Source organism: Cyrtonyx montezumae, unplaced genomic scaffold (genome assembly GCF_038088225.1).
Source record: "Cyrtonyx montezumae isolate F1298 unplaced genomic scaffold, pur_monq_1.0 scaffold_2, whole genome shotgun sequence".
Taxonomy (NCBI): domain Eukaryota; kingdom Metazoa; phylum Chordata; class Aves; order Galliformes; family Odontophoridae; genus Cyrtonyx; species Cyrtonyx montezumae.
The window spans coordinates 63,359,648-63,386,326 of NW_027071936.1; the positions used below are offsets into that span (position 1 = coordinate 63,359,648).

At 43.5% G+C, this 26,679-nt stretch overlaps 1 protein-coding gene across 1 annotated transcript; it reads left to right on the forward strand.

The window, feature by feature from the left end:
- Positions 1–4,226: 4,226 nt before the first annotated feature.
- Positions 4,227–25,926, forward strand: RMND5A (required for meiotic nuclear division 5 homolog A). Its single transcript, XM_065735933.1, has 9 exons — positions 4,227–4,432; positions 8,442–8,584; positions 14,870–15,004; positions 15,170–15,270; positions 18,468–18,634; positions 18,927–19,092; positions 22,150–22,252; positions 23,555–23,709; positions 25,093–25,926. Exons 1-9 carry the CDS (start codon positions 4,291–4,293, stop codon positions 25,154–25,156), a joined length of 1,176 nt encoding a protein of 391 aa, XP_065592005.1. The 5' UTR covers positions 4,227–4,290; the 3' UTR covers positions 25,157–25,926.
- The last annotated feature ends 753 nt before the right edge of the window (positions 25,927–26,679 follow it).

Below are 26,679 nucleotides of genomic sequence, written 5' to 3' on the forward strand. Positions count from 1 at the left end.
GAAGGAAAAATCGGGCAAACTGATTGACGTTTTTCACTTGGAGGAAGATATAACCGCAGCTTGGACAAGAGCGCTTGGACAGCCCACAGGACGGTGGACTCCTTAAGGTCGGAAAAGACCTCTGAGATCACCATCCCCGCTGTGCCCATCAGTGCCACATCTCCGGCATCCCAAACACCTCCACAAACAGTATTCTGACAGCATCTGATTCTGCGTGAGCGTAACAGGACCACTTTCATGGGGCTCTGCACAAGAAGCATGGGAAAGGCTGTAATGTAGAGACATGATGTAGCCTGCTTCAAAATCACACTTGGGCTTCGAGATGAAGGCTCTCCTCTGAAGGAAAACTCAGCGTTGCCTCTGTAGGTTCAGTTATTTTAAGAAACCACAGTTTGCATTAAAATTGCCACCTCATATGCAAACACAGAAATAGCACAGCTTCATTTAAAGAGTACTGACAACCCCACAGTTAAGTAATTCCATACTAAGGCACAAAAGCAAATTTTAACATAAACATTGACCTGTAGAAAGCATCTAAATGGACACACTCTTCATTGCTGTGAAGAAACAAAGGGTTCTCCACACGTTGATAACGAAAAAACACCAACCATTCCAACCATGCCAACCATTGTAGAAAAGAAATAAGAATGCTGCTTTTCTGCTCCACCTTTCCCCACCTTATCCTATCCAGTCTGGGCATCCTGGATGCAGGCTCAGCCTGTTATGCCCCCTTCAGCTTTGCAGGTTAGCACACAGCCACAATGGCCTCTTCAAGAATGGCCACGATTGTTTTCTTCCGCAGTGTTGGCTCATTTCGTTTCTGGAAAGGGGAAGAGAGAGACTGCAGAAATAGCTGCTCACAAACAGGCTTCTAAATATGCTGCACTGTATACTGGGAGCCTTACGACCCTTTATTCTTCCTAATTACACCATGGTACAGTAAAGATTAGAGGAGGAAAGGGTGGACTGCACCAGAGCTGCTACTGCTGCTCAGCTGAATGAATATGAAGGGCTCTCAGCAGCTCAGTTGCACAGGAGGTATTGGAGGATCAAGTGGCAGAGCACGTGGGAGGACAGGCTGCAGACCTCTCCTTTGCAGTCACTGCTGCTCTTTAAAATCCCCCTTCAAGGTCCCATCTCCCTGATGAGAAAGTGTCTGTGGCACAGCATCAGTAAGATTAATCCTTTCCCTTTGGCAAAAAAAAACAAAAAACCGTGAGTGGCTTTGTTATTGCAGTTGGCAGAGCCAGGGGATTTTCAATAAAAAGCACGTGTAATGTCACCTGTTGGTATGAGCAGAGCATGCTCTCCTGCAGAGCTGAGAACACACTGCAAGACCCGTTTCTTTTTCAGAAGATTCACAAAGGCCCTTTAGCTTTGTCACACACAAGAAACTGCCCCATTTCCCTGCTCTCCCTGTATCTTTTGGCTGTGTGCTGAGTTGAGGGATGCCCTGCTTCCTCCAGCTGGAAAGCACCTAGCATTAATTAAGGCTATGCTCACAGCTCAACTATTTGCAACACCAACTGCTGGGGAGGCTGTCACCAGTATGTTATTTCCTACTGCTCATGGGCTGAGTTAAATCAATTCTTAACATTCCCCAGTGGTAACTGATGATGAGTCCCCTGCAGATACTAAGCTAATCATCTGCCAAAACTCAAAACCCTGGAGTAATTTCAAGACAGTGGAACTATTGTTTCAAACCACTATCCAACACATACACACCCCAAACAATCCAAAGCAAAGCAACCGTGAGCAGTACAAAGACAACAGAGGTGAGAGGGAGGGGGAAAAACGCAAGTGAACAGCAGGGCAGGGATGGGTCTGGCCAGGAACCACAGGTGATGGGTCAGCCAAAGGCCTGGGGGACAAAACGGGTAATGCTAGGAAGCTGAGCAGCAGGCCTAGGGCCTCTGTGCTCAAATACTGGTTCTGCAAAGATTTATTCTGAGCAGCAATGAGGGCTGCACTTGTACAAACCCGAGGAGCATTTGCATAATCACAGAATGTTGTTTTTTTTCTCCCTGCAATTCATGTTTAATACGCTGAGAAGGACTTGCTGAATGAATGGTCTTTACATCTTTAGCTTACAAACTTGATGCAACATTTTCTACGTACAGGTGACATTTGTTGGTTTCTAGTTGTAATTCACAATGTCTTTGACAAGTCACCTGCAACCAACTTTTCAGAGAGTTATAATTAGCTGGAAAATTTGAATACCATAGTGGTGAATTAAAAATTCATTTGGGGTGAAGACAAACAAGACACATGCTGACATTTTAAAGACCTCTGGGTTAACTCTATGTAATTAACAATATTAAACAGTCATCAGACAGACAGTTCTGTGCTCATTGAGCAAATATTACAGATGTAATGAGAATGAAGTTATAAATTCTACCTTTAAACAAAAACCCAAAGCAGGGATCTGCTTCTACACCATCTTGGCTGCAAGAATATTTTACTTGGACTTCTGAGCGAGTGAGACCAAATCCTGAGAACTGGGACACACATCTTTTCTTGTCAGACAGCCAATTCTGATGACTTTGCTGCCCATTGATAAATGGGAAGGATTCCCTGTCCTCCTCCATCCTTTCCTGTGAGCAGCTGCTGACTCTGCACCCTGGGAACACAGACAATAGTCCACTTTCTAGACTATTTCTAGACAATAGATGGCTATCTATTGGGAACATAAAGTAAAAAATAAACTAAAAATAAAGTCGTCATTTTTGAAGTCAATACAGCTGAAGAGTGAATATCTTAATTCCATTCCTTACCATGTTAAAATATTATCACCCCCTTCTTTTTGGACAGTCTCAATATCGCCACAAACCAAGATCACTCAACTTTTAAGCTACTAGAAACCCAGCATTACCACAGCTCAGCCTACTCTGTAAATAAAACTGCCAGGGGTTCAGTAGCACGTAGTCTTCTTGAATTACATCTTAAACAACATGGGTTTATCTCAACAAATGTTTATGTGTGATGTGAAATATTAATTAGCTGATGTTAATGAGATAAACCAACTATGAGAGTGTCGAATCAAAATGGCAGCAGCCAGACGGCACTATTTGACCTAGAGGGATTTTGAATTCAAAAATATTCCCTGTAAGTGGCCAGAAGGAAGGAGATTGAATATGCAGGTGTTACTCTGCAGTACCATCAGCCAATATCTGACACCTCAGCTAAGTGCTGGTTATTTAGGTGAGGCAACCTGACATGATCCAGCAGTGAATCACATGGCAGTTCTGGTGGGACCAGATCTCCAGAGGTCACAATCTCCTGCTGGAAGCAGGGACAGCTGGGACATCAGACCATGCAGGTTGCCCCGGGCTTCATGCAGGCTGCAGTTTTACTCCTCGATCTGATAGACAATCTTTCCTCTCCTGTGATAATTGCCTGTAAGCACACAGCAGTTAACAGCGCAGAAAGGTACATGAATCGAGGCCAAAGCAGCATAGAGGAGCAGAATGCATTAATTCAACCTTGAAATAAAGGACTGCCTTTTTCCTCTCCTGCGTGTTGGTATTTCCTAGGTGTGAGTTGGTATTTTTCTTTAGTGTCACAGGAAGAAACCTTTCACTGCCCCTGAGAAGACTGATTCCGTTCAACGATGACATACATGTTTGACTATACTTGTCTATATTATATTACTCTCCAGACTCGGACCAAACACAGTTTTCTCAAAATTGATTTTGCCTAGCGGGACAGAAACACGGGGTGACAGCTGCCTGGGGCCGCCACATCCGAGTACTGAAGCGGCAAGGGGAGCGTTCAAGCAAAAATATTTATTTCCACTGGGCTTTTTGTTAGCTTCCTCAGCCCTGAGCCCCCAGCAGGACAACACCAACCGCCCCATTATCCCCACGCTCCGTACGTCCCACCCGAGGGGCGTAAACACGCAGCGCAGCCTCCTCCCACCCCACGCCCCACGCCCCACCCCCACCCGCCCGTCACCATGGCAACAGCGCAGCCTCAGGACCCCGCGCTTAGCTGCCCGCCTCGCTGCCTGATCCCTCACACTAATAGGCCAGGGCTGCCCTCCGCGCCGCCTGAGCAATAATGGCTGCCCCGCCCTCTCTCCCCGAAGGCCCTGGGCTGCCTGCAGCGCTGCCTGCTCCCCCGCAGCCGAAGGACCCCGCCTGCCCGCGGCGCTGCCTGCGCACGGCTGGGGGCAGACCGGGAAGTTGGGCGCCGGGCCGGGGCTGGCGAACGGCGGCCGGGGCAGAGCCGCGGAGCCCGGGGGTGGGGGGAGGCGAGGACGAAGAAGAGGGCGGCCCGGTGCCGGCCGCTATGGACCAGTGCGTGACGGTGGAGCGGGAGCTGGAGAAGGTGCTGCAGAAGTTCTCGGGCTACGGGCAGCTCTGCGAGCGGAGCCTGGAGGAGCTCATCCAGTACGCGGGAGGGCTGCGGCGGGAGATCCTCCAGACCGAGAGTACGTGAGGAACCCCTCCCCCACACACGCCCCGCTTGCCTTCCCTATCCCCGTCCCTTGCCAGCCCGCCGCCCTCCTTCGCCCTCAGCCGGGGCAAAACGAAAAGGTCTTAAAATCCGTCAGTGTGACACGCGAGGCCGCCCTGAGCCGGGGGCTGTGCGCCTCAGCTCCGTGTGACCCCACTCAGAGAGCTCATCCCTGTGCTGTGCACACATCCTGCTGCCCGGGGAGGAACAAGGGAGGAAGGGCAGACTTAGAGTAAAGCAGCAAACCCGCCGTTTATTTCGCCTTTTTCTTCGTTTTCTCTTTTTCTCGCTTGTTTACCTCCGCTGTCGGCAGTATTTGGCAGTGCGGAGGGCGAAGCCGCTCTTCAGCTGGAAGCAGACACGGCCTCATGAGTTGAGTTTCTGTTTTGCAGCTGAAGCCTCCGAAGCGCGCTGTAAACATGAGACACGCAGCTTGCAAAATCGGAGGCAGCGCCGTGTTTGTGGACGGTGTGGGTGGGGTGCTGAGACAGCTGAGGAGACTTCACCCATCGCCCTGCAGGAAGTGAGTGGTGGCTCAGGGATTAGGAGTGGGAGCTGCCCGGCTCCTCTGCCCAGACTCGACAGCAGAGTCACGTCTAACAGAAGTGTGCTAGAGCTGCTGTGTGTGTGGAGCAGTTTGCATAGAGAGCAGATATGGAAATGCAGTTCTGAGGCAGCTGTTTGGGATGAAGTAATGTGCTGTCTTTTTAGTGTTATTTTGGAAGTGCGTCTCAAGAAATGCACTCAGTGGCTTTCAGAAGAGTTTGAGCTTGTATGTTTTATTGACTGACTTTAATGCACATCCTCACAAGCAGATGCTGACCTTGCTTGGAAAGTTCTGTGGCATGACCCTTAGGCTTGTGTTGATACTGTGGGGTTGTAAAGGTTTGTGAAGATCCAATTCTGCATCCAGAGTTCTTACTTTCTCTGTAGTAAAATGAAAACCCCGGGGTTCTCCCTTCAGGCTCCACTTGCAAGTGTTTTGAGATGGTATTATAAAACCCAGATCTGTTCTCAGCACTGACCAACTGGTGATGCTGTCCCAGCAGAGTGCATCCCAAACTGGCTCTTCTTTTATTCATCGCTCTAGAATGAAGCTAATGTGTTGTCAGTGCATACTCAAATATCTCAGGGCTCTATTAAATTTTGATGTGTTTGGGTAGGCAGCTTTCATAGGTTTCACATACATTTCTAGTAAGACCAGATACTTGCAGCTTGTGTGTGCTGTGACCTGAATGATTTTTTTTTGAGTGCTGGTGGATGTGGAAGCAGCCAGACATCCTAACATGGAGCTCTGCAATTTGGGTGTGTGAACTGCAGAAATATCCCTCTGTATTTGCAGTTTAAAAGGGAAAGGAAATAGAAATGAGGACAAAACAGCAAAACATCCAGAAGTAACAGAAAAAAGTTTGTGTTGTTGGATGGAGTTTAAAAGCAGAGATGTATGAAAAGGCCTTAAATAGGCAGTGGCTGTCAAAAAGAAATGGGTGGAGAAGAGAGAAACTATTAGAGGCTGTAGCAGCTTCTATCTTGTGCTCTTTGTTTCTACTCTTAACGTTTCTTGAGCTGTTTTTCATGTTAAAGCCAAAGCACTGAGCAGCCCTGCGTTGAGCTCTGTGGATGGGAAGAACGAGTTTGCTTTTCCTTTCCTTCAGTACATCTCATCTCCTAGAACAGCCAAGGCAGGGTTGCTTATTCTTCTTGGATGGTGGTGGCAATGTCTGGTCAGTGTCTGGCTGACTGAACTTGGCTTTGAACTCTGCTCAGTGCCTGGTGTCTGATTGCTGAAGTATTTCCTTTTAAACTGTGGCTCTGTATACCCAGTGCAGTGAAGCTGTCAGTCCGTGGTGTTCTGCAAGCACTGAATGCTGAGAGGGGTCTGTCTGCTGGCTTTATTCTGCTGATTTATTGCACGTAATCATGAGTTTAATTAAAGCAGAAAGAGATGTGCGTAGGGGGAGAAATCTTTTCTCTTATACATTTGATGGCTTTTCTGCTGTAGTATGTGTAAAAGGACAATAATTCACTTAATTGCTTGGGGTAGAAGTACCAGTGTGTGTATGAGTTGTTTGGGTTTTAGCTTTATGGCTTTCCTAGGAAAAAAAAAAAAAGCCTATTAATGTATTTTATCTTCCCTGCCTGTTGGGCAGTGCTGGTTTGGGGAGTGAGTGCTTCCGTTTTGGTTGTTGTATGAACTGAGTGTTTTGGCTTGGGAGAAGTCACCAGAAAGTTACTTAATCCTTTATGTAATTTTTAAATGTCTATCACAAGAAGCAAGCAGTAACAAAAACAACATTACTGTTGAAATGATGGTAGGAGACTGACTTCAGGGCGAGTGACATTTCTTCTTTAGGATGTGTAGTCACATTGGTGACTGTCCACTGTCATCAGTTGAGATTATTGATGGAAACAGAGACTGTTTCCCTCCTCAGTAGGAAAAAATACAGAGCTCTGTTGGCTTTTTTCACTGGAGCTTAACATTATCTTAATAGAACCAGAGAAAAAATCTTGATGCTTTCTTTTTTTCAGCCTTAAAAGCTTTGTTTATTGCAAAAATGCAATAAAATCTTCCATAGAGAGGGCTCGTGGAGGTGAGCACGAGCTATTTACCCTCCTAGGGCACACTATATTGTAGTGTGTAGCAACTAAGCTTGTTTTTGTTGTTGATGTCAACAGCAGCATTGAAAGTTGGGGTGTGTAAGAGAAGATGTTAAGAGTAGGCTGCCCTGGTGAGTGGTTCCCTCCCCCTCTGACTGCAGCCTTGCTCTTTGTGAGGCTGGGTTTCCTTTGCTCACTCACACTGGTAAGTGTGCGTTGTAATAGTTACTGTTTGTTTCTATTGTTCTCAGCTTGCCAGCACTGGAACTGAACTCTTAACGTGCTCAAGTACAGAATGAGAAAGGAACAAACTTTAGTGATTGCTTTTTCTCAAATCTTTCCTTTAGGGAAACGTTCTGGGTTTTTATTTTTTTCACATTGTTTGCATCTGGCATGTTAGGAAAGCATTTCTGGGCTGGTCTCCTACTTCAGGTAGCCTTCAGTCTGTGCACCTGAAGGAATGAACTTAGGGGGAGGAAAGACCTGCAGGGGTAAGGCTGGCAAATAGTCCCCTCCTGTTCAGAAGTCAGAAACAGGGCTGAAGTAAAGCACAGAAAGGTGCTCTTGGTGCCTTTGTCCTTGGCTGTGGCACAAGGGGTGTGAATCAGGTGAGAGGAGATGGTGAGGGCTTTGTAAACATCGTGTATTTATATTGCCCTCAGCGTGGATCATACCCCATTGAACTTGTTGGTTGGGCAATAGCTTAGCAGTATCATACTTGCAGAGATAAATCTTATCTGACCATCCACTCTTTCTTGTTGTAACACTGCTGTTTGCCCTTGTGGGCTATTCCTCATCCCTCAAGAAGGGGTTTGAGGCTGGTGGTACTATTTGGAGCTACTCCCACTGCTCAGAAAGCAGAAGTTTCACACAGCTGAAATGTAGGCTTGTACCTTACAGTGTAAGGAAATAGCTTGGGGGTGAGAGTGAATCGGGGCCTCGTTTATCCAGGCTTTGCTATCACGTTGTTGAATTTAAGCATCATGCTCTGATGTGTCTTGAGGGAGCAGTCTAGAAGAAAACTGATCCTGCAGTAGGTTAGAGGCTGCTTCCTGTTATGCTCTGTGAGATTTGTGGATGGGGGTGTTTCTTGGAGACCTGTTTATTAATCTGCTGAACTCAAGTAGAGTGCATTAGATATTTACGTTACTTTTTAAAGTGCTGCACTTATTCAGTGTTATTTTTGTACCAGACTGGTTTCCTAGTGGGCTGGGCCACGTCCTGTGTGTTCTACTGAATTTAAGCTGCACTTGCTTTGCCAACACTTTCTAATTGTATTTCTTTCTTTCAGTACCACTTGTTGTCTTTACCTGGCATTGCATGTTGAGAGATTTAAGTTATCATTTCTCTGTAACAGTTGGTATTTTCTTCTCTTTTCTGTTTAGATCAAGATGGAGACTTGTCAGGGACAATTTCACTTGTTATGACACAGTGCTGTAAAAGAATAAAGGACACAGTTCAAAAACTGGCCTCCGATCACAAAGACATTCACAGCAGTGTATCCCGAGTTGGAAAAGCCATTGATAAGGTATGTATATCGTGGTTTGATTATGTCATTGCACATATTCTATGATGTGGACTCTTCACAAAATCAGGGTTTGTGCTACAGTTCATCTCAAGTCTTCCTTTTAACTGCAGACCGTGTGGTGTACAACACTTCAGATCTCCTATACGGAGTATTCCCTTTTGGTGCAGCTCAAATCTGTAGTTTCCAAGTGAATGTGCCATAGAGGTACTAATAGACCTGATAACAGAATGCATTATATCTGCATAGCAAAATGTTTGCTCCAATATCAGTCTCAGTAAGGAGTATTATTTATAGACATGTGTTTAATTTCTGGTTAACTGTTGGTAGTGGATGACCAGGAAGTGGTATTCTGTTCTAGAAGGCAGCTGAGAAGCAGAGAGAGGATGAGACTGGCATTCTTAGGTATATCAGATGTGTTGTTGGTTCTTTGGGCTTCATTTCACGAGATTTAGATGGAATTGACTTTCATTAAAAACATCTTCTCATAATATCTGCTTCTGTGCCATAAGGTAGTACAGCTTTGATGCTTCCCACATGAGACATTCTTATGTGAATTTTGGGTTCAAGAGTAACTGGGGTTCTCATATGTCTTTTTAACAGTTATGTGAAATGATGCTAGTGTTCTTTTGGTGTTTTTTGGTTGTTTTTGGATAAGCAGTGCTCTGTGTATACTTTCAGGTCATGTTTTTCTGTCTGTTTGCTCTTCTGCATACAGAACTCCTTTTGCTTGCTTGGGTTTTTTTGGACATTTTTGTGTAATGCTTTCATATCAGCACATGTTTATATTGATAGGGTCTGAATCAGTTTGGGTTGCAGTTTATGATCTTACAGAGGAAAATGCTAGTAAATGAATCTTTTCACCTGGACAAAAACACTTGTATCATTACAGAACTGATTCATCATTTGCATATCTCTTTTCACCTTTGTTAGTGATGGTAAGCTATTAAAGCACAATTTAAAAGTAACAGCCAACTGACGAAGTGCACAGTGCTGCATTGTGGGGCAGAATGTCTGTGCAGCTGTTAGGATTGTTTTGCTTATGATTGACCATCATGGAGAGCTCAAAACTTTATACTAATAGCTTTAATCCAAGCATCACTGTTATCCAAAGCTTAAGGATGCATCTGCCTCTAATCCTTGCTGCTGTATCTAAACCTATTAACTAGAGTAAGATTCCATCCTTATTACTGGTGTGAAGCCTGAAATAAATCTATGTAATCTTGTCCTGCGTTTGAAACTTTCCTATTCTGTCTTATCAAGTGGACTTCATATGAAAGGCTTTCAGATTTGGGTGTTCCTTTTCATTTAAATAGCCTGAGCTAGAGCAGCCCTAGGTCTTGTGTAAAGGGTGTAAATCTACCATGGAAATTGGTGGCAGTGTATCTTAGAGGCTGAAGGAGACAATGCATACGAGCTTAATAAAATTGAGACTTGAGTCTGACATTCAAATTGCTGCTTCTTTGTCACGTGCATTGTTCTTACCGTGTTGTTGGTGTCTCAGCATTCTATCTACTGGTTTCATTTGTGAAAGAGTAGCTGACAATGAAAGCATTTGTTAAATTTGAAATGCTTGGTTTTCTAAAAGAGCAGAAGGGGATACAGAGATCCTCTCTGTGTCTGTACAGTGTCAGAAAAGCTGTTTCAGAGGGGTGTTCCAGAATGAGCTCGACTTGTACTTTGTGACCTGCTTGTTCTTCTGGAGTCTCACTCCTGCTCCTGTAGTGCTTTCAGCAAAGGGCTTCCAGTGGAAACTGTGCCAGTCCCCAGTCCTGCTGGGAGTGACGGACACGTTTCTGTGCAGTGAGGATTATCTCCTTAGACAGGAGCTGTTCAGCATGCAAGTAGTTTGGTTTTATCACTTCCATTGGTTCTAAGATCTTTGCTACCTGAAAGTACATCTTGAAGTCTCAGCATGTTTATCAAATGAACGTTTGACATTTAAACCCAGGACAGTAACACCTGAAGGGAATCTTCCATATGTGTTGTGTTTGCATTTTCTCCATGCTGCTGGAAAACATGCTCAAAAACTATTGAAACTGCTTTTTCCACATTGCTCCCTTATAATATACTTAAGCTGAAACCAGTAGAAGTAATTAACTGTAATTGATGTTGCAAATTGATTCTTGACACATTCTAGACAAAATATTACTGCTTCCTAAATAAAATACTTGCCTGAATTGGCCCTTGCTTTGATTCATGAGATTTGAGCTCCGTTTGCTGTGTCTGAATCCTCATCCAACGTTTTCTCATTTATTTTATGGCTGGATTAACATCTCTGGAGCACCAGTTCTGGTTGTTGTAACTGTGTTTGCTCAGGCACAGATAAATATAACTCATGATTTTGTTCCATGGTTTGAGGTTGGGAAACATGCTAATGCTGGTGCCATTTTAATGTGACACATCCAGATGACAGCTGTTGTTACATACAGAACCAACAATCCTACTAGAGCTTGGATTCTGAACGAATTTGCTGTATATCCTTCTTGTGGCAAACAGAGGTTACATTTCTTTCTTTTCCCAGTGTTGAGGAGGGGATGCCATCTGTATGTCAGTTTTAGCCTGGTCTGTGTGTATGTTGGTTTAGTCATTACTTACTAACTTGGATGGAACCTAATGGGTCATGTGCTTACCCTTTCTTCTGAGGAGCGTTTTCTTCTTTGAAAATGAATGTTTGCATCCAGTTGCATCTATGCTGTACCAGCATCTGCCCTGCTTCCAGAATGCATCACCTCCTTGTTAAGCATGCTGGAAAACTGATGAGTAAAACTGTTACAGAATCACAGAACTGTAGGGGTTGGAAGGGACCTCCAGAGATTGAGTCCTGCCCTCTGCCAAAGCAGCTCCCCAGCCCAGTTTGCACAGGTAGGAATGTCTCCAGAGAAGGAGACCCCACCACCTCTCTGTGCAGCTGTGCCAGAGCTCCGTCACTGCACTGTGAAGAAGTTCCCACACACATTGGTGCAGAACTTCCTATGCTTCAGTTTGTGGCCATTTCCCTTTGTCCTATCACCACACACCGCTGAGAAGAGTCCAGCCTCATCCCCTTGCCTCCCACTCCTTAGATATTTATAGATGTGGATCACATCCCCTCTGAGTCTTCTTTTTTCAAGGCTGAACAGCCCCAGGTCTCTCAGCCTTTCCTCATGAGAGAGGTGCTTCAGGCCCTCTGTCATTTTTGTGGCCCTGACTGTCTTTAGTCATCATCCTTCTTCACACCATGTTATTAACGGGGAAGGTTGCGTGCTAGTTGAGATGGTTCATCGTGTGAGTGTCTTGAATCTCATATTTCAACATTTATCTGTAGTATACTTTTCTTCGTATTATTGGTAAATTGTGTAATACTTTTGCCTTAGGCTTGTTAGTTAGGCTCCTTAAAGAGTGGCTGCTGCTCTGGCATAAGAACTGACACACTTCTAGGCTTAAAATTGAAAGTGTAAAATAAACATTTTGGAGTTTTTATCTTAAAGAATTCACTTACCTTCTGAAATGCTGTGAAATTCCACATGCCATCAGTTAGCTCGCTGTTAGCATTTAGAAAACAAAACTAGGAGATGTGTAGTCACGAGCATATAATGCTTGCATGACAGTTATGAAATAAGTAAGCAAAAGGTGAGCAGTAATTTGTTCTGACATGTGACAGCCACTTGCTGTGCTGTGCATAGCTCTTGAAACTGCTCAGGACCCACTGGAAGCAGAGCTGTAAAATCCCACGTGCAATAAAGACCCCAGATATATTAATTAAAAAAAAAAGTAATTGAAATGAAGGCCTGATAAAAAATGGATTCACCAAAGAACAGATGAGGGGGAGGAAAAAGATTATTTCCTGAGGTCCCTGGGTTGTATCACATGGCTTGAAGATTCACCAGCTTCTAAGTTGGTGTGAGTCACTGTCACCATCTTTTATAGGATTAAAACATCTCATTTGCAGTGGGGTTTTGAGAAGTTTTTTCGAGGCTCATAGGTTTGTTTCAGAACAATATATACATTATACATGTGTTAGAAGTTGAAATGAAACAAAGAATAACTAATTGATAATTCATCTTTTTTTTTTCTTCTACCCCAGAAATGAAAGTAATGAAAAAAGAGTTTGTGTTCTCAGTGCTGCTTCTGTTATTTGTTTAATACCTTCTCTATGGATTTGTTACCTGCTAGGGGTGTCTGTAAAGAGATACCAGAATCAGCGATGGTATTGAACTGTAAAGGCTTCAAAGGACTGGCACAGATGAGAACACTATATTTAAACTTCAAAATTCTTATGCTTTTCAAAGTTTAAAGATAAGCAGCGTGCCAGGGAACTTGGAAGCCGAGACATCTGTGTGGAGATGTTAGCTCTGAGACTTGGCTCAGTGACAGTGATTTTGGTGCTTGTCTTGCTTCGCCATCTCCAAAAAATGGAAGAGAATTTGCTAGCCTAAGGTGAGTGTTACACTGAGGCTTTACAAGGAGTCTGAAGGGAGTGGTGGCTTTGAAGCTGCTTATGTGGGGCTGAGGAGGCTGCTTCTTTCTGATGATGATGCAGAGCAGCATCAAAGCAGTTTCAGCCCTGTAGGCTGCCATCGTAAGGGTGAATTGGTATTTGCTACCTGTTAAAGAAGGAGCATTGAGGCATAGCCATGTGGGCATTGGGAGGGAGGTGTGTGATGCAAAGCCAAGCCCTTTGTCAAGAGGTTTGGTGTTTGGGTTAGGTCTGGGGGAGCTCAGATACAGAACTCTGTGGGTGCTGTCATGCTCCCTGAATGGAGAGCTCAGCACTGTCTGATCTGCTAGGCTTCCCTCTGCACATTTCTTTGCATGGACCTTAGAGGAACTTTGACTTCTTGATTCAGCTGACGTAAACCTGGGATTCACAAGGGGAGAACTGCAAGGATGATGCTGTTTACTGTGTTGGTGTTTTTTCTTTTTTCAAGAAACTTCTTCAAACTTGATCTCACTTCTAGAGCTGGATAGGAGGCTCCTGAGTGCTTTTGACAGCATTGCTCTGCAAACGTCTGTTGCCTGGTGTGTGTTGTCACAAAACATCATCTGACTTGTTGGGCTCTTTCTGAAGGTCAGAGGTGTTGCAGCCCTGGAATACGAAGTGCTGATCTAATGAAAACCCATGCTGATGTCTCTCATTTGTGCTGAAGCTGACTATCCAGCTCTGTACCAGCAGCCTGTAGCCCAGGTTGGGTTTTGGCTAAACTGCTGCTCCTGTATTAGCAGACTGACAGAACCAGTGGTGTTTGCACAAGCTCAGTGGGGTTTGCTCTGGCTGCTGTGGCAGAGGTGAATGTGCTGTGGAGCTGTTACCATCACAGAGCCAAAGCTGAAGCACTACTCTTTTCACCAAACTTCAGGTTTCTGAAGTTACTTCCTAGAAAGCAGCAGTAGTTAGCAGGCAGCCGTGGTTCTTTTGCAAAACCTTTATTCTGGGCAGTGGGTGTGGATTTTTATGCAAATGATCTTGCTTGCCCCCAGCATTGAATGTGTTAGCAGTTAAAATCCTGCTTTGCATCCTGGGTTTAGAATAAGCATCGCTCTGCCGTTGCCAAGAGGCACTGTGCCAAGTGTTACTAAAGAATCACTGTGACAACATTTTGACTTATTCCTGGAATATGTCCGTAGGCCACTGACCTAAAAATACACTGCAGTGGGGTCGTCAGGGTTAGACCTGAAAAAACACTCTCGGATCTTCAAAGTTCAGTTGCTGGTACATCGAGATCTTCAGAGATTTGGATTTGGTTGTCATTGGGAGCCTGGGGGAGAAGTGACATTTTCCTTTTTCAGCATTGTCTGCCCCCCCCCCCCCCAGTTATGTCAAAAAATTCTTGAGTTAAAACTTTTACTTCTAATTTGGTGTCCTGTAGTGACAGTGCTGCATTGATAATTCTATTTTGATTGTAACGTGGGCGATTTTTGTCTTCTGTTCTTTATGCTTTTCAGTTCTCACGTATGGAGAAACTCTTTTCTGCAGATAGTTTCTCCAGAAGCATATTGCAGTGTGGAAGTCTCTTCATTAGTTAGCTCAGTTTCTAATTTGCTAGCTAACTTGTAATTTGTCAGTGTAGCTCCTTATAGTGGATGATATTCAGACGTGAGATGAGCGAGCCAAAGGATGTCTTCTGTACACAGGAGATAATGAAGCAGCTGACAGATGCATTTCACTTTGAACAGGAGGTAATTAAGGGCACGCTGAGTAATAGGCAGCAAGCACAGGAGTGGAGACATAGGTGTCCTGCGTAACTCGAGAGAAATTACATGGGGTTCTTTGTTCCAAGCCATTAAATGTTAATTTGTACCTTTCAGAATTTTGACTCTGACATCAGCAGCGTGGGGATAGATGGGTGCTGGCAGGCTGACAGCCAGCGGATCCTCAACGAGGTGATGGTAGAGCACTTCTTCAGGCAGGGGATGCTGGATGTGGCCGAGGAGCTGTGTCAGGTAATGATGAGTGTGGATGTTGAATGTGATGGAACGTCGTGCTCTGCGATGGCGTCCTTAATCTGAATGTTCATTTTCCAGGTGAATGTTTCAACTGTCAGAAATACAGCTGTTTAATTGCACCTTTTTTTAGGCTTTAACCTGAAGCGTGACTTTGTTTTGCAGGAATCTGGTCTATCAATAGATCAAAGTCAGAAAGAACCGTTTGTGGAATTAAATCGAATATTGGAAGCATTAAAAGTTAGAGTTCTGAGACCTGCATTAGAGTGAGTCTGCTCAGTTTTTTTCCTCCTTTTTAAAAATTATTTCAATAAATCCATGGTTTTTCACTTAATATTATCTTTGTTTTCATGTGTCCTCGTTCGTTCTTTGTGACATCAGATTCTTGAGCAAGCCTTTTCCAGTTGTTCCCTTGTTGTTCTTCCCAATGGCCAATGCTTAACTAAGGGTCTCTTGCTTATATTAAGGGTTAGTTTATGGATCTGGGAGGAAAAGTTAACTTAGAAAGCTGGTGTGTGAGCTGCAGTTGGGAGCCTGGACTGAAAGTGGGATCAAACAAGGTAACTCAATGAGTCCAGGAGGTGGAGGTTCTTTCTGAGCATTCAGCATCACCTGAAGTCCGAGAGACTCTGAGATGTCACCAGTCAGCCTTAGACTAAGATATTTTCATCACCTTAATAGACTTTACAGCCACTAGAGAACAACACTTAAGATGGTGCCATAAGGGAAAGATGATGAAATATCTCATGGGCTATTGTTCTGTAGTTTCCAGAAGTGGATGCATGTCTGTGCTGTACAAATCAGAACAGGTTTTATTTTAAAAACAACAAAATACCAAACCAACCCTCAGCCTGTTTTTATGGCTTTGGTAAGCTTACTCAAAAGCAAGAAAAAATAAAATAGCTTTTTAGCAACCTTTTAAGAATAGAAACAATGGAACAAAACGTTGAAAATTATTTCATTCTACATCTTAAATTGGACACTTAAAATACTTTTTTTTTTTTTTTTGCATTATTTGGCTAACTGAATGCTTAACTGAAATGTATTTAAATACATTTTTCCACTTTTAACGTGAACCAGCTCAGGTGTATGTCAATTCAGAGGTCATTGGCATCTAAACCCAATGCAGGGTGCTCTGATATTCAAACCTAAAGTAAAATCCTGGAGTTCAGCTCTGACACATACAAAGTTTGACCCAAATAATCTTTGAATATAGTTGCACAGGTGAAAAGCTTGGCTGATTTATTGCCATTGTGTTGGGTAAATGAAGGGAAGCAGCACTGCAATGCTTTGTGATAGGATTGAAGCAGGATTTAATGTCAGCCACGCCACACATTTCCTGTTGTTCAAATAGTAACATAACTGTTGTAAAGGATGCTCTCTCGCTGGGGAACAGTGAAGTGTTGGTATGTCCATCCACCTCAAGTCACTGAGTTTGTTTTAGCTCCTGTAACCCAGGCCCTGTGTCTTATTCATGGCAGCTTAGCCACATCTTGTCATTCCTGCAATTTGTTAAATAGTTTTCAGACAAAGGAGAAGGCATGGTCCTTCTTCAAAGGAAGCCTTATTCCCTAGACAGCTGAATTAGAGAATAGAGTGTATTGTTAGCACATTTGTATGCTGGTTTTCCTCCCCCACCCTGCCTCATTTCTGCTTATAGTTGACTTTTCAGGGCAAAAACTATCTGCCTCTGTGTTTGCCTGGTGCTGGGCACAAATGCTTATGTAAACAGTGTAGCTGTTAGTGAGGGCAGTCAGAACATGACAAAGCTGTATCCAGCTTAAGAACTAAGCAGTGTCTCAAGATGCAGTTATTCCTCAGAATTGCTGGTGCTGGTGATTTAGTTTCCAGTGTTTCTCAGCGACATTCAGGAGGAACATAGAATCCATTAAGATTGGAAAAAGCCTCTAAGTTCCAAAGGAGAAACCACATGGTCAGCTCTAGAGGGAAAGCCCCTGCATGGGTGGGGCTTGGAAGGATGGTGTGTTTGAGGCAGAAAGCTGGTGTTATATGAGGATGATTAATTAAATATCGTGAACATGGAAGGGGGAGTGTAGTGGGGTTTATCCGTACAAGAGTACAGAAGGCTGAGATAAAACCAATCTCTGGCTCTCTGCAGTGCCAGTTCTCTCTGCAGTTGATGCTGGGTTAACTCAGCATTGGAAGCTGAACAGAAGTTTGGTGCTCCTGGTCACTGCCATCCAACTGTCAGATGAATAACTTCTTAAACAAAGAAAGCTTCCCTGTTTGTAGAGGAGCCTCCCAGGGAATAGGCATTGTCACCCTGTATGTCTGTGAAGCAGTAAGGTCTCAGTATTCATGGTGATCTTTGGGACATGCTTTAACCTGACTTTCTTTGTCAGGTTTGTGAGATACACCGTAACTAAATTTAACTGAATTCCATGCAGGAGCTGGAGGGGAAGTATGGTTAGCATACTGTAGAGTATACTTCAACAATTATGGATAGATTTGAGTCACAGAATTGGAAACACCCTGAAAGTATCGCTTTGAGAAGTGTTGGGAAGACAGATGTTGTGATTACTGATGATTTTGAACTGTGGGAATATCTGAGTTGAATTTTCTGCTGCTTTTTCTATTACAAATCCTTTGAATAGGAATGGAACATGCTAGTCCAAACACCTCAGGCCTTGCTTCTGTGTCTGCTTTCTTCTCATCCAAATCAGTGTTGCCACTCAAGAGAACCAGAGAAGAAAAAAAGCTTGCCTAAAAGCTAGTTTGGGAAAACAGGCACTGTTGCAGCAAATGAAGCATCAGTTGGAAATAACACAGGTCACATTTTTAGCAGAGCCAAGAACCATATTCAAACGGATTTATCTTCCCCTTGTACCTGCAGTGCATGGACTTGTCCTTCCAAGACCCACCTGGATGCCTACCTGGTGCAACCTGGTCTGGGGAGCTGCTTTGGCAGGGGGTTGGTCTCAATGATCTCTAGAGATCGCTTCCAACCCCTACAGTTCTGATTCAGTGCTTCCATAGACGAATGTCTCCTCTCCAGGGCAACATACACATAAACGCAGTGGCTTACAAAGATGTTTGGGGAGCGAGGAAGTTGGAAAATATGTTGAAAATGTTGGTCAAACCTGTATAACATTCAGCAGAAGACTGTAATTGTTAAGATTCAGTGATAGAAATCCAAATACAGAAATTAATTTCAGCTGCTTCTGTTGAGCCTAAATCAGTCTTGCCTTCCAGTTGCTGTGTTAGAAGGCAGTGGCTAACCTATGCAGCTCTAGAAGTACCTTGTACACATTGTGCATGCAGCATGACTTCCTTCTTGTAAAGGATCTTACTCTTTTCTGCACTCCATGTAGGCTAATAGAAGTTCAGGGAACAGTCACCTTCTCAAAATAGATGTTTGATAATTGTAATGATTTCATATCGTGTGGGCTGACATTTAATTGCTCCTGTGTCACGTCCCTTTGTACCTCCTCGTTTCTTCCAGGTGGGCGGTATCCAACAGAGAAATGCTCATGGCACAAAATAGTTCACTGGAGTTCAAACTGCACAGATTATACTTCATTAGTTTATTGATGGGTGGAACAGCAAATCAAAGAGAGGCACTTCAGTACGCAAAGAACTTCCAGCCGTTTGCCCTAAACCATCAGAAAGGTAAGGTTTTATTCCCCCCGTTGTGATGGAAGCACTTGGAAGTGGCACGTGGTACTTAAATACAGATCATGTTCCAAGTGTGTTTTGGGTCATTTTCATTTATTTTCATAGCCCGTTGGAGCTCTCATAGGTGACAGTGATTGAAATGTCTGATTGTAGGCAGTAGAGCTGAGGGTATGTGTTGTTTTGATACATGTTCCACTCCTGCTCGTTTCCATCGTACAGCCTAAACCTGAAGGCACCAGCTTTTATTTCTAGCATGAAACAACTAACTGTTCCTGGTCCCTCGCAGATATTCAGGTTTTGATGGGCAGCCTGGTGTACCTGAGGCAAGGGATAGAGAACTCGCCGTACGTTCATCTCTTAGATGCAAATCAGTGGGCAGACATCTGTGACATCTTCACAAGAGATGCCTGTGCTCTCCTGGGTCTGTCCGTGGAATCCCCGCTCAGCGTTAGGTATGCTGCTTTCTGCTTCCTTTGAAGACCTAGCACGTTGAGTTTTGGCTTCTGTTATCTAATGGAGGACAAAATAAATATTGATAAGGAGTCTCGCTTAGCTTGCACGAAGTAAAGAGAGTGGTTACAGGTAGCTCCAATGAGATCTGTAAAGATGTGAATAATGAGAGGTGCTGGTGTGCTGGGCTTTCTCAGCCCAGCATCTGTTCAGCTCAAGAGGAAGCATTTGTGGATGGATTTGGCTTCTGTACCTTAGACAGAAGGATGAGGATGGCCGTCAGCTGTTTATTGCCACAAGTGTGTGAAAACTGTTCCTGCTGTGTAACCACAAAGCACTAAAGCTCCAGTCATGATTCTGTCAGCATTTGAGCATTTCTGTTTAATCCACACGTTATCTCACCTGTCTTCTCCTTACAACAGTGTTTGAATTAAGTTGTGATTTTAGCTGCTAACATTTCCAAACTGTTTGTTGGTCCTCATTTGCCAAGAAGAAAGGCACTTTGAAGCCCAGCAGCTGATCTGACAAAATGCATATCAATAGTAGGGTGGCAGAAATGTGAAGAAAAAGCAGTTGAATCTCCTTCTTGCTTTTCAGAAGATAGTCCAGATTGGCTGCTATTTAACCTCTGGCTGCTTATTGCCTGATGTTCTAATTTCTATTTCAAACATTACTTCTCATGTTTGGGTTTCTTGGTCTCTTAGTTTGGTCCCTGTGAAATGGCTTGTGCTGAAATGTGTTTACTGCATAGGTGGTGTCAATTTTCCTGTCATAAACAAGGCTGTTTGAAACTAGCGACCTTTGGTGCTGCAAATCCTATAAAAATTAAACTTGCTTGAATTGAAATCCCTGTTATCAAATGTATCCACATGTGCTGAGGGAGTTGGCAGAGGTGGTTGCTGAACCTCCCCTATCATCTTTGAGAGGTCCTGGAGAATGGGAGAGGTGCCTGAAGACTGGAGGACAGCCAATCTTATTCTGGTCTTCAAAAAGGGCAAGAAGGAGGATCTGGGGAACTGCAGGCCACTCAGCCTCACCTCCATCCCTGGAAATGGGATGGAATTGTTTCTTCTGGATGCCATCTCCAGGCAGTTGGAAGAGAAGAGAGTTACCAGGAGGTAGTCAGCATGGGTTCACCATGGGGAGGTCCTGCTCGACCAAGCTGGTGGCCTTCTGTGATGTCGTTACTGGCTGGGTGGATGGGGGAAGAGCAGTGGATGTAGTCTGCCTTGATTTCAGCAAGGTATTTGACAGGGTCTCCCACAATATCCTTATAACATAGGCTGAGAAAGTGTGGAATAGATGAGTGGATGGTGAGGTGGGTTGAGAACTGGCTGACTGGCAGAGCTCAGAGGCTTGGGATTGGTCCCAGAGTCCAGTTGGAGGCCTGTACTTAGCGGTGTTCCTCAGATGCTGGGTCCAGTCCTGTTCAGCATCTTCATCAGTGACCTTGATGAGGGGACATAGTCCACCCTCAGCAAGTTTGCTGATGATACAAAGCTGGGAGGAATGGCTGACGCTCTAGAAGGCTGTGCTGCCATTCAGTGAGACCTGGACAGGCTGGAGAGTTGGGCAGAAAGGATCCGGATGGGGTTTAAGAAGAACAAGTGTAGAGTTTTGCATCTAGGGAGGGAATAACTGCATGGTTGTGGAGTCTCCTTCTCTGGAGATGTTCAGGACCTGCCTGGACACCTACCTGTGCAACCTGGTCTGGGGAGCTGCTTTGGCAGGGGGGTTGAACTCATTGATCTTTAGAGGTTTCTTCCAGCCCTTAAAATTCTGTGATTCAGTATTGCCTTCTGTAACATCGGTGGTGGTCACTTGTAGTGTTTTGTTTTTAAGACTGCTTGGTTACTTCAATATGTATCTAATTCAGGTCTCATGGTCTGAATTACTGTGTGGAGTCAGTAGGCAAACTTCGTGCACTGAGGAAGTCATTGTTCGGGGTCTTGAAGGACAGCAGGTTGCCCAGTTGTTATTCACATTTACTATTTATTGAATAGTAAATGTGAATTGTTGGATGCCCATTGGACTCGTCTATAGATGTGATTGTACAGAGCAGTAGTGCCTTTATGATAAAGGGTTAATACAAGTTACACTCAGTGCTGATGCCAGCAGTGCAAGGAATAAAATGGCCAGACATTTGGAGAGGTACTTTGTTTCATTTTTCTCCAAAATAGCTGCATCAGGCTGCTAGGCTTCAAGCACAACCCGGAATGTTGCTGTAGAAACCTTATTTTTAAAAATAAGTATCTGGAGGAGCAGAGGAGGGGGAAGGTTGTGACCTCTGTAGATAATAAGACTTGCACAATTAGCAAAATGACAGCAGTGGCAGCAGGGCAGGCTGGTGAAGTCTGTTGCTGCTGGCTTCCCAGCCCATACCACTGTGTTTGGACTTAAATTATTGCCCATCAAAATGTCTGTTAAATTGTCAGAAATCATTGTTACGCTCTGAAGTATTTCCCTAAAATAATTGGGAAGTTGTGGAAGTGGGTAACTCTGAGAGCAGAATGTTAGGGCACTGCCACAGTCAGCTGTGCACTGCTGCTTTTCTTCTTGTCACTGTGTGTTGTGCTTTCCTTCCTTCTCTTTCCTTCCAGTGTTTTCCTACATTTGTTTTCTTGATTCAGGATGAAGATGGAAATGCTTGTTTCCTTATGTGTTAATTACACGTTATTAAAGGATGATGGGTTGTGTGCACGTGTGTGGGTTGCACAGAACCTCTATTTTGCATGTTGTCTTCTGTAGTGCTGTAGAGCAGCTACTGCAGAAACCAGTATGATGTTTCTCTCCTCTGCAGCTCAGACCAAAACAGATAGCTGAGGATCTTGTAATCTAAGCTAGTATTTGCTGTTATTCTCAGTACAGAGTGTAGTACCTTTGGGTCCTAACCAAAGAACCTCTTGCTTTTTATACTAGAAGGGTGCTCAGAAGCATGGACACAAATTGACTGAAGTAGTACGACACTGTATCTAAAAGTTCTTTAAAATAGAAATACAATAAATAATTCTTTCCTAAAACTCACATTTATGTTAATGTTTCTTGTTTTTTTCCTGCAGTTTTTCAGCAGGTTGTGTAGCGTTACCAGCCCTAATTAATATCAAGGCAGTTATAGAACAAAGGCAGTGCACAGGTGTTTGGAACCAGAAGGATGAGCTACCGGTGAGTTAATGCTGAGCTGTTACAGGTCAGACAGTTCTCTAATGGGGAAATGCACGTTTCAGGCTGCTTGTGTGCTGAATGATAAGGGATGTCATGCAAAACTGCCACCTCCAGCAGCTCCAGGGTCTGAGGTTTCTTAGACAGAGACCTGAGGGTCTCTGCCCCAGGTTGTTGAACCTGGCTGCTGCTTTTCTGTTTGTAGGCTCAGCCCATAGTGAAGTTGAGCATGAATCACCATCCATGCACACTTACACAAGGGCCACTGGTATGACCAGCTGTGCAGGCTACCACACACAAGGCACTGCCTTCAGCAGCACCCATGTACATAAAACACAAACATTAGCAGTGGAGTCCTCTTCCTCTTCTGTGGCTGATGGTGTTTCTTAGTGAGATTCAAACTTTAACTTCCTCTAGCAAGGCTTGAGATCTGTTCATAGACTGCTTTGCATTGATGCTTGACCATGCAGATATGAGGTAAAAGAAGTAGTACTACGACTGTGTACTGGAGATGCATTGGGATCCAGTGCATTATACTTCCGGAACAACTCCTGAGTTAAAATGAAGCTCAGTTGTTAGGAAATCCTGTTTTCCCCCTGTGGCATGTGCAGCTCTCCAGTGACCTGCTCCTGATGTGGAAATAAATCCTGTTTAGTGCATACTGGGCACACACTGAGTTAGCCTTACTGGTTGTAGCTAGAAGAGATTCATATATAGCATCAGTGTGTGCGTTAAGTTTTTTTCTCAGCTGTTTTTTTGTAACAATGAAAGTGGAACCCTCAGGTGTGACACTTTTGGGCCCTGCAGTTTCCTTAAGGTTTTCTTTTCTATTTGAGGTGTTCCTTTCTGAAACCATTTAGTCCTGATGGAAAGAGTATTTTTGCACTAGTCTTTTCTGTATTAGCACTGAAGAGAAAATGATTCTGGTACGCTTTTAATATTGATGGGATTTCTAGGTGAGGGGGTGTGTTTTAGGAAGCAGTAGAAATCACTGGCTACAAAATACAGAATGCCTTGTTGGGCTATCAGCTCAGTTTTCCTGCCAGATCTGCACTAAAATAGACACCTGTTTTTTGTCAGAATGCTCTGCTTTCTCAGGTAGTTGGGGGGGAGGAGCAATGTAAATTACCATTTGAAGATCACCATGAAGTATTTTGGACTGGGGAGTTGTGAGGCATCAACACGATGGATTTTGCTGCCTTCAATGCTGAGTTACAAAATCCCTTAAATAAAAGCTGTGACATAAAGGAATGATTGTCTGGAAATATTGTTTCCCAAGATGAATTATCTTTGTTTCTTTCACAGATTGAAGTGGACCTTGGTAAAAAGTGCTGGTACCATTCAATATTTGCCTGTCCCATTCTCCGTCAGCAAACAACAGATAATAATCCACCTATGAAATTAGTCTGTGGTCATATTATATCAAGAGATGCTTTGAATAAAATGTTTAATGGCAGCAAGTAAGTACCATTTTTTGCATTCCAAGAAAAGTATAGAGAATGTAGAGTATGGCATTTGATGAAAGCTGGGTCTGCATTTCCAGAACTGGTGGAAGCTTGTAAGTCTTGGAGTATGACTTTGAAGTCAGGTGGCTGAGCTAATGTGCTGGAGAATAGCATAAGAAACCCTCTGATGTTGTAGAAAGTGATTACACGAAGGAATGTAATTTTCCAAGCTGCAAATACCATCCTGTTGTACCAAATTCAAAGAGAGACTTCACTGGGAGCTAACTAGTAATGCTGGAAACTCCCTTTAAATTGGGCAGGGGAAGCAAACCTCTGGGGAGATGTGACTTAGTAATTGAGTGGGTAGTTAAATGATCGTGCCCTGGTTGCTGTCAGTGGGATGCCTTCAGGCTTTTGGAAAGGAGGAAGAGTGAGGGGAGAGCTGTACAGATTTCCTTCAGGAAGGAAGTAATGTGGATTGAATGCATGCAGCTCCTGTTAAGGCTGTCAGCTTCATTTAGAGCTCTTGTTGTGTGACATCCAGTGTGGAAAAAAAATTATATCCAGTGTGAAAATAACTGTGATTGAAAACATTGAGTAATGTTTGCATTCTTTATTCTGTTATAAAAAAAAAAAAAAAAGCAGGAAAAAAACAAACAAACCCCTATAATGTATACTTTTTGGGTAACTTCATCCTTTTTGAGCAGATAAGCTTACTGCTATGCTATTCCTGACTCTGGTCACTCATTCCTGATCCTTCTATTCATCTGCTTTAGTGACAGAACAGCTCTGACAAAATTAGCTTTGGGAAACGAAAGGTGCAAACTTAGGGATGGAGAAAAATGCATCAGTGCTTGAAGAAGTGCTGTGAGCAGATGGAGTTGTGCTGGTGGAGACCTCAGCAGGGAGGCCAGGTTGACCTATTTAGCCATAGCCTGCAGGAGCTGATCTGTGAGGATGGAGAAATGACAGTTTGGGAACTGGAGAGTAAAACTGGCTGGATGTTAATGAAGTAGCACTGAAAGCTGCCAGCCTGTTTCAGAGGGCTGAAATGCAACAAACTAACCCCAAAGCTTAAATAATAGATTAACTGTGAAGAATAATTTCCTGCTATTTAATAATTGAGCAGAGAGTGGGTAAAAGGTGAGAAAATGGAGGGGGGAAAAAAGTGGGATCAGGCTTCTCTCTGTGAAAGGCAACTTCTACCAGAGCCTGCAAGTATTTTTGTTGCGTGCTGCTGTGGAAAAGAGGAAGGACTGTCCCTGCAAATCTGATGCCTTTGTGGTGGAGGAAAAAGCTTAGTGCTTAGCTGTGCTTCAGCAGTGCTAAGTCTTCAGAAAGCACACTGCTACTGGGCCTGCATTACCACGATTCTAAACATGCTGTCTTTGTCCCCAGGTTAAAATGCCCCTATTGTCCGATGGAGCAGAGTCCTGGAGATGCCAAACAGATATTTTTCTGAAGAAAAGCTTCCTTATGCGGTTTGTAAGTGACACTCTGCAGTTCAGGTGCATTTCAGGAGAATTAAAACACACCTGTTCCATTTTATGCAGCAAACTGAGGACTCCTGTTTGTATAAGCTAATGCTACAGAAACTTTGCCAACATTTAGTATATACACACCAAGTGGAAATGCTACAGAAATATTATTACCATAGGGCTTTACTATACTCTTGGTCTCCATACCTGATCAAGTTACTACACCAGCAGTTGTCATTCAATGCAGGATTTTGTACTCAATTATATGGTGACTTTTGACTTTTTAAAAGCAGAAATGGATCACCCCCATTTGTTTAATACTCTTCCTGCTGTCATTCTATCAGTAACTGTCACCTTAGGGAATGTTTGTGGAAAAAGTTTTATTTCCTGTCATGTGTACATAATTTAAGGTAAATACTTCAGGAAAAAAAAAAAAGGTTTGATAAATTGAATAGTGGTTATAAAACTAATTTGTATTTTTTTCGCTGAAAGAGCTGTGATATATTCTGAGTTTTTCTTTCAAACATTTTTTCAACTTTTACATAGAATTCAAAGTAAATGTGCATATATATAAAATATATAAATATATAGCCCTGAGGGGCTACCTGTTAAAATCCATCACTAATTTATAAGGGTGATGCGTGGCTAGATTACTGCTGGAACAGAGGGGATAGGAAATCCTGTTCCCTAGGGTTCACAACCAAGAGATGTCTGTGTAAAAGAATACTCAATAAAACAACATTCTGAAGTGGAAGTGCTTTTAGTCGATGCCGTTTGCTCTCTGGCCTTCGTGGTCATGTTCTTTGAACTTTGTATTCAGGATTAGGCTATAAATGTCATGTTGCTGTATAGTTTAATAGTCATTCTAGTGTGCTATTTATAAACAGTTATCAAAACCAAATAAATTGTATAAGTATTCATTGTTACACGGGGGGAAAAGCATGTTCTGATGCAGACTTCTGCTCATGATGCTGCACTTGGCAGAATTGGGCCCTATGTCACGTGTTAGGAGGTAGCAAATTTTCTGTAGCTTGAGAACACTTTGCTTCTAGCCTTGTTTTTGTAGTAGGCTGTTACTGCCATTGCCACGTTTTCTGCTAAATTTGTCATACTGTTGACTACATGAATTTGTACTCATGAACGAGGCGTAGGTCATGGCAGCTCAATCTTTTTCTAGTGTGCATATATTTGTATTTATTGCAGTGTCCTATAGTAGGGCAAGCAGACACGAGGCATGCGAAGCTACGTGTGAAATTATATTTCTGTATTGTGTAGTTAAAAAAAACAAACAACCAAACCCCAAGCTCACGTGGCTGAATACTGACACACTGGTTGAATGCACTAGCACAGAGCACTACGAAGAAGACAGTCTGTGAGAAATCTCCACCTTCTGAATCAGCCACCTGACTTGAGAGACTGAGTTGGACTCTGGGATCAGTGGCAGTGGACTCTCTGAAAGGGACTCTGAGCAGCAAGTGGAGGTGCCCACGTTTGGAGCCTGAGGTGT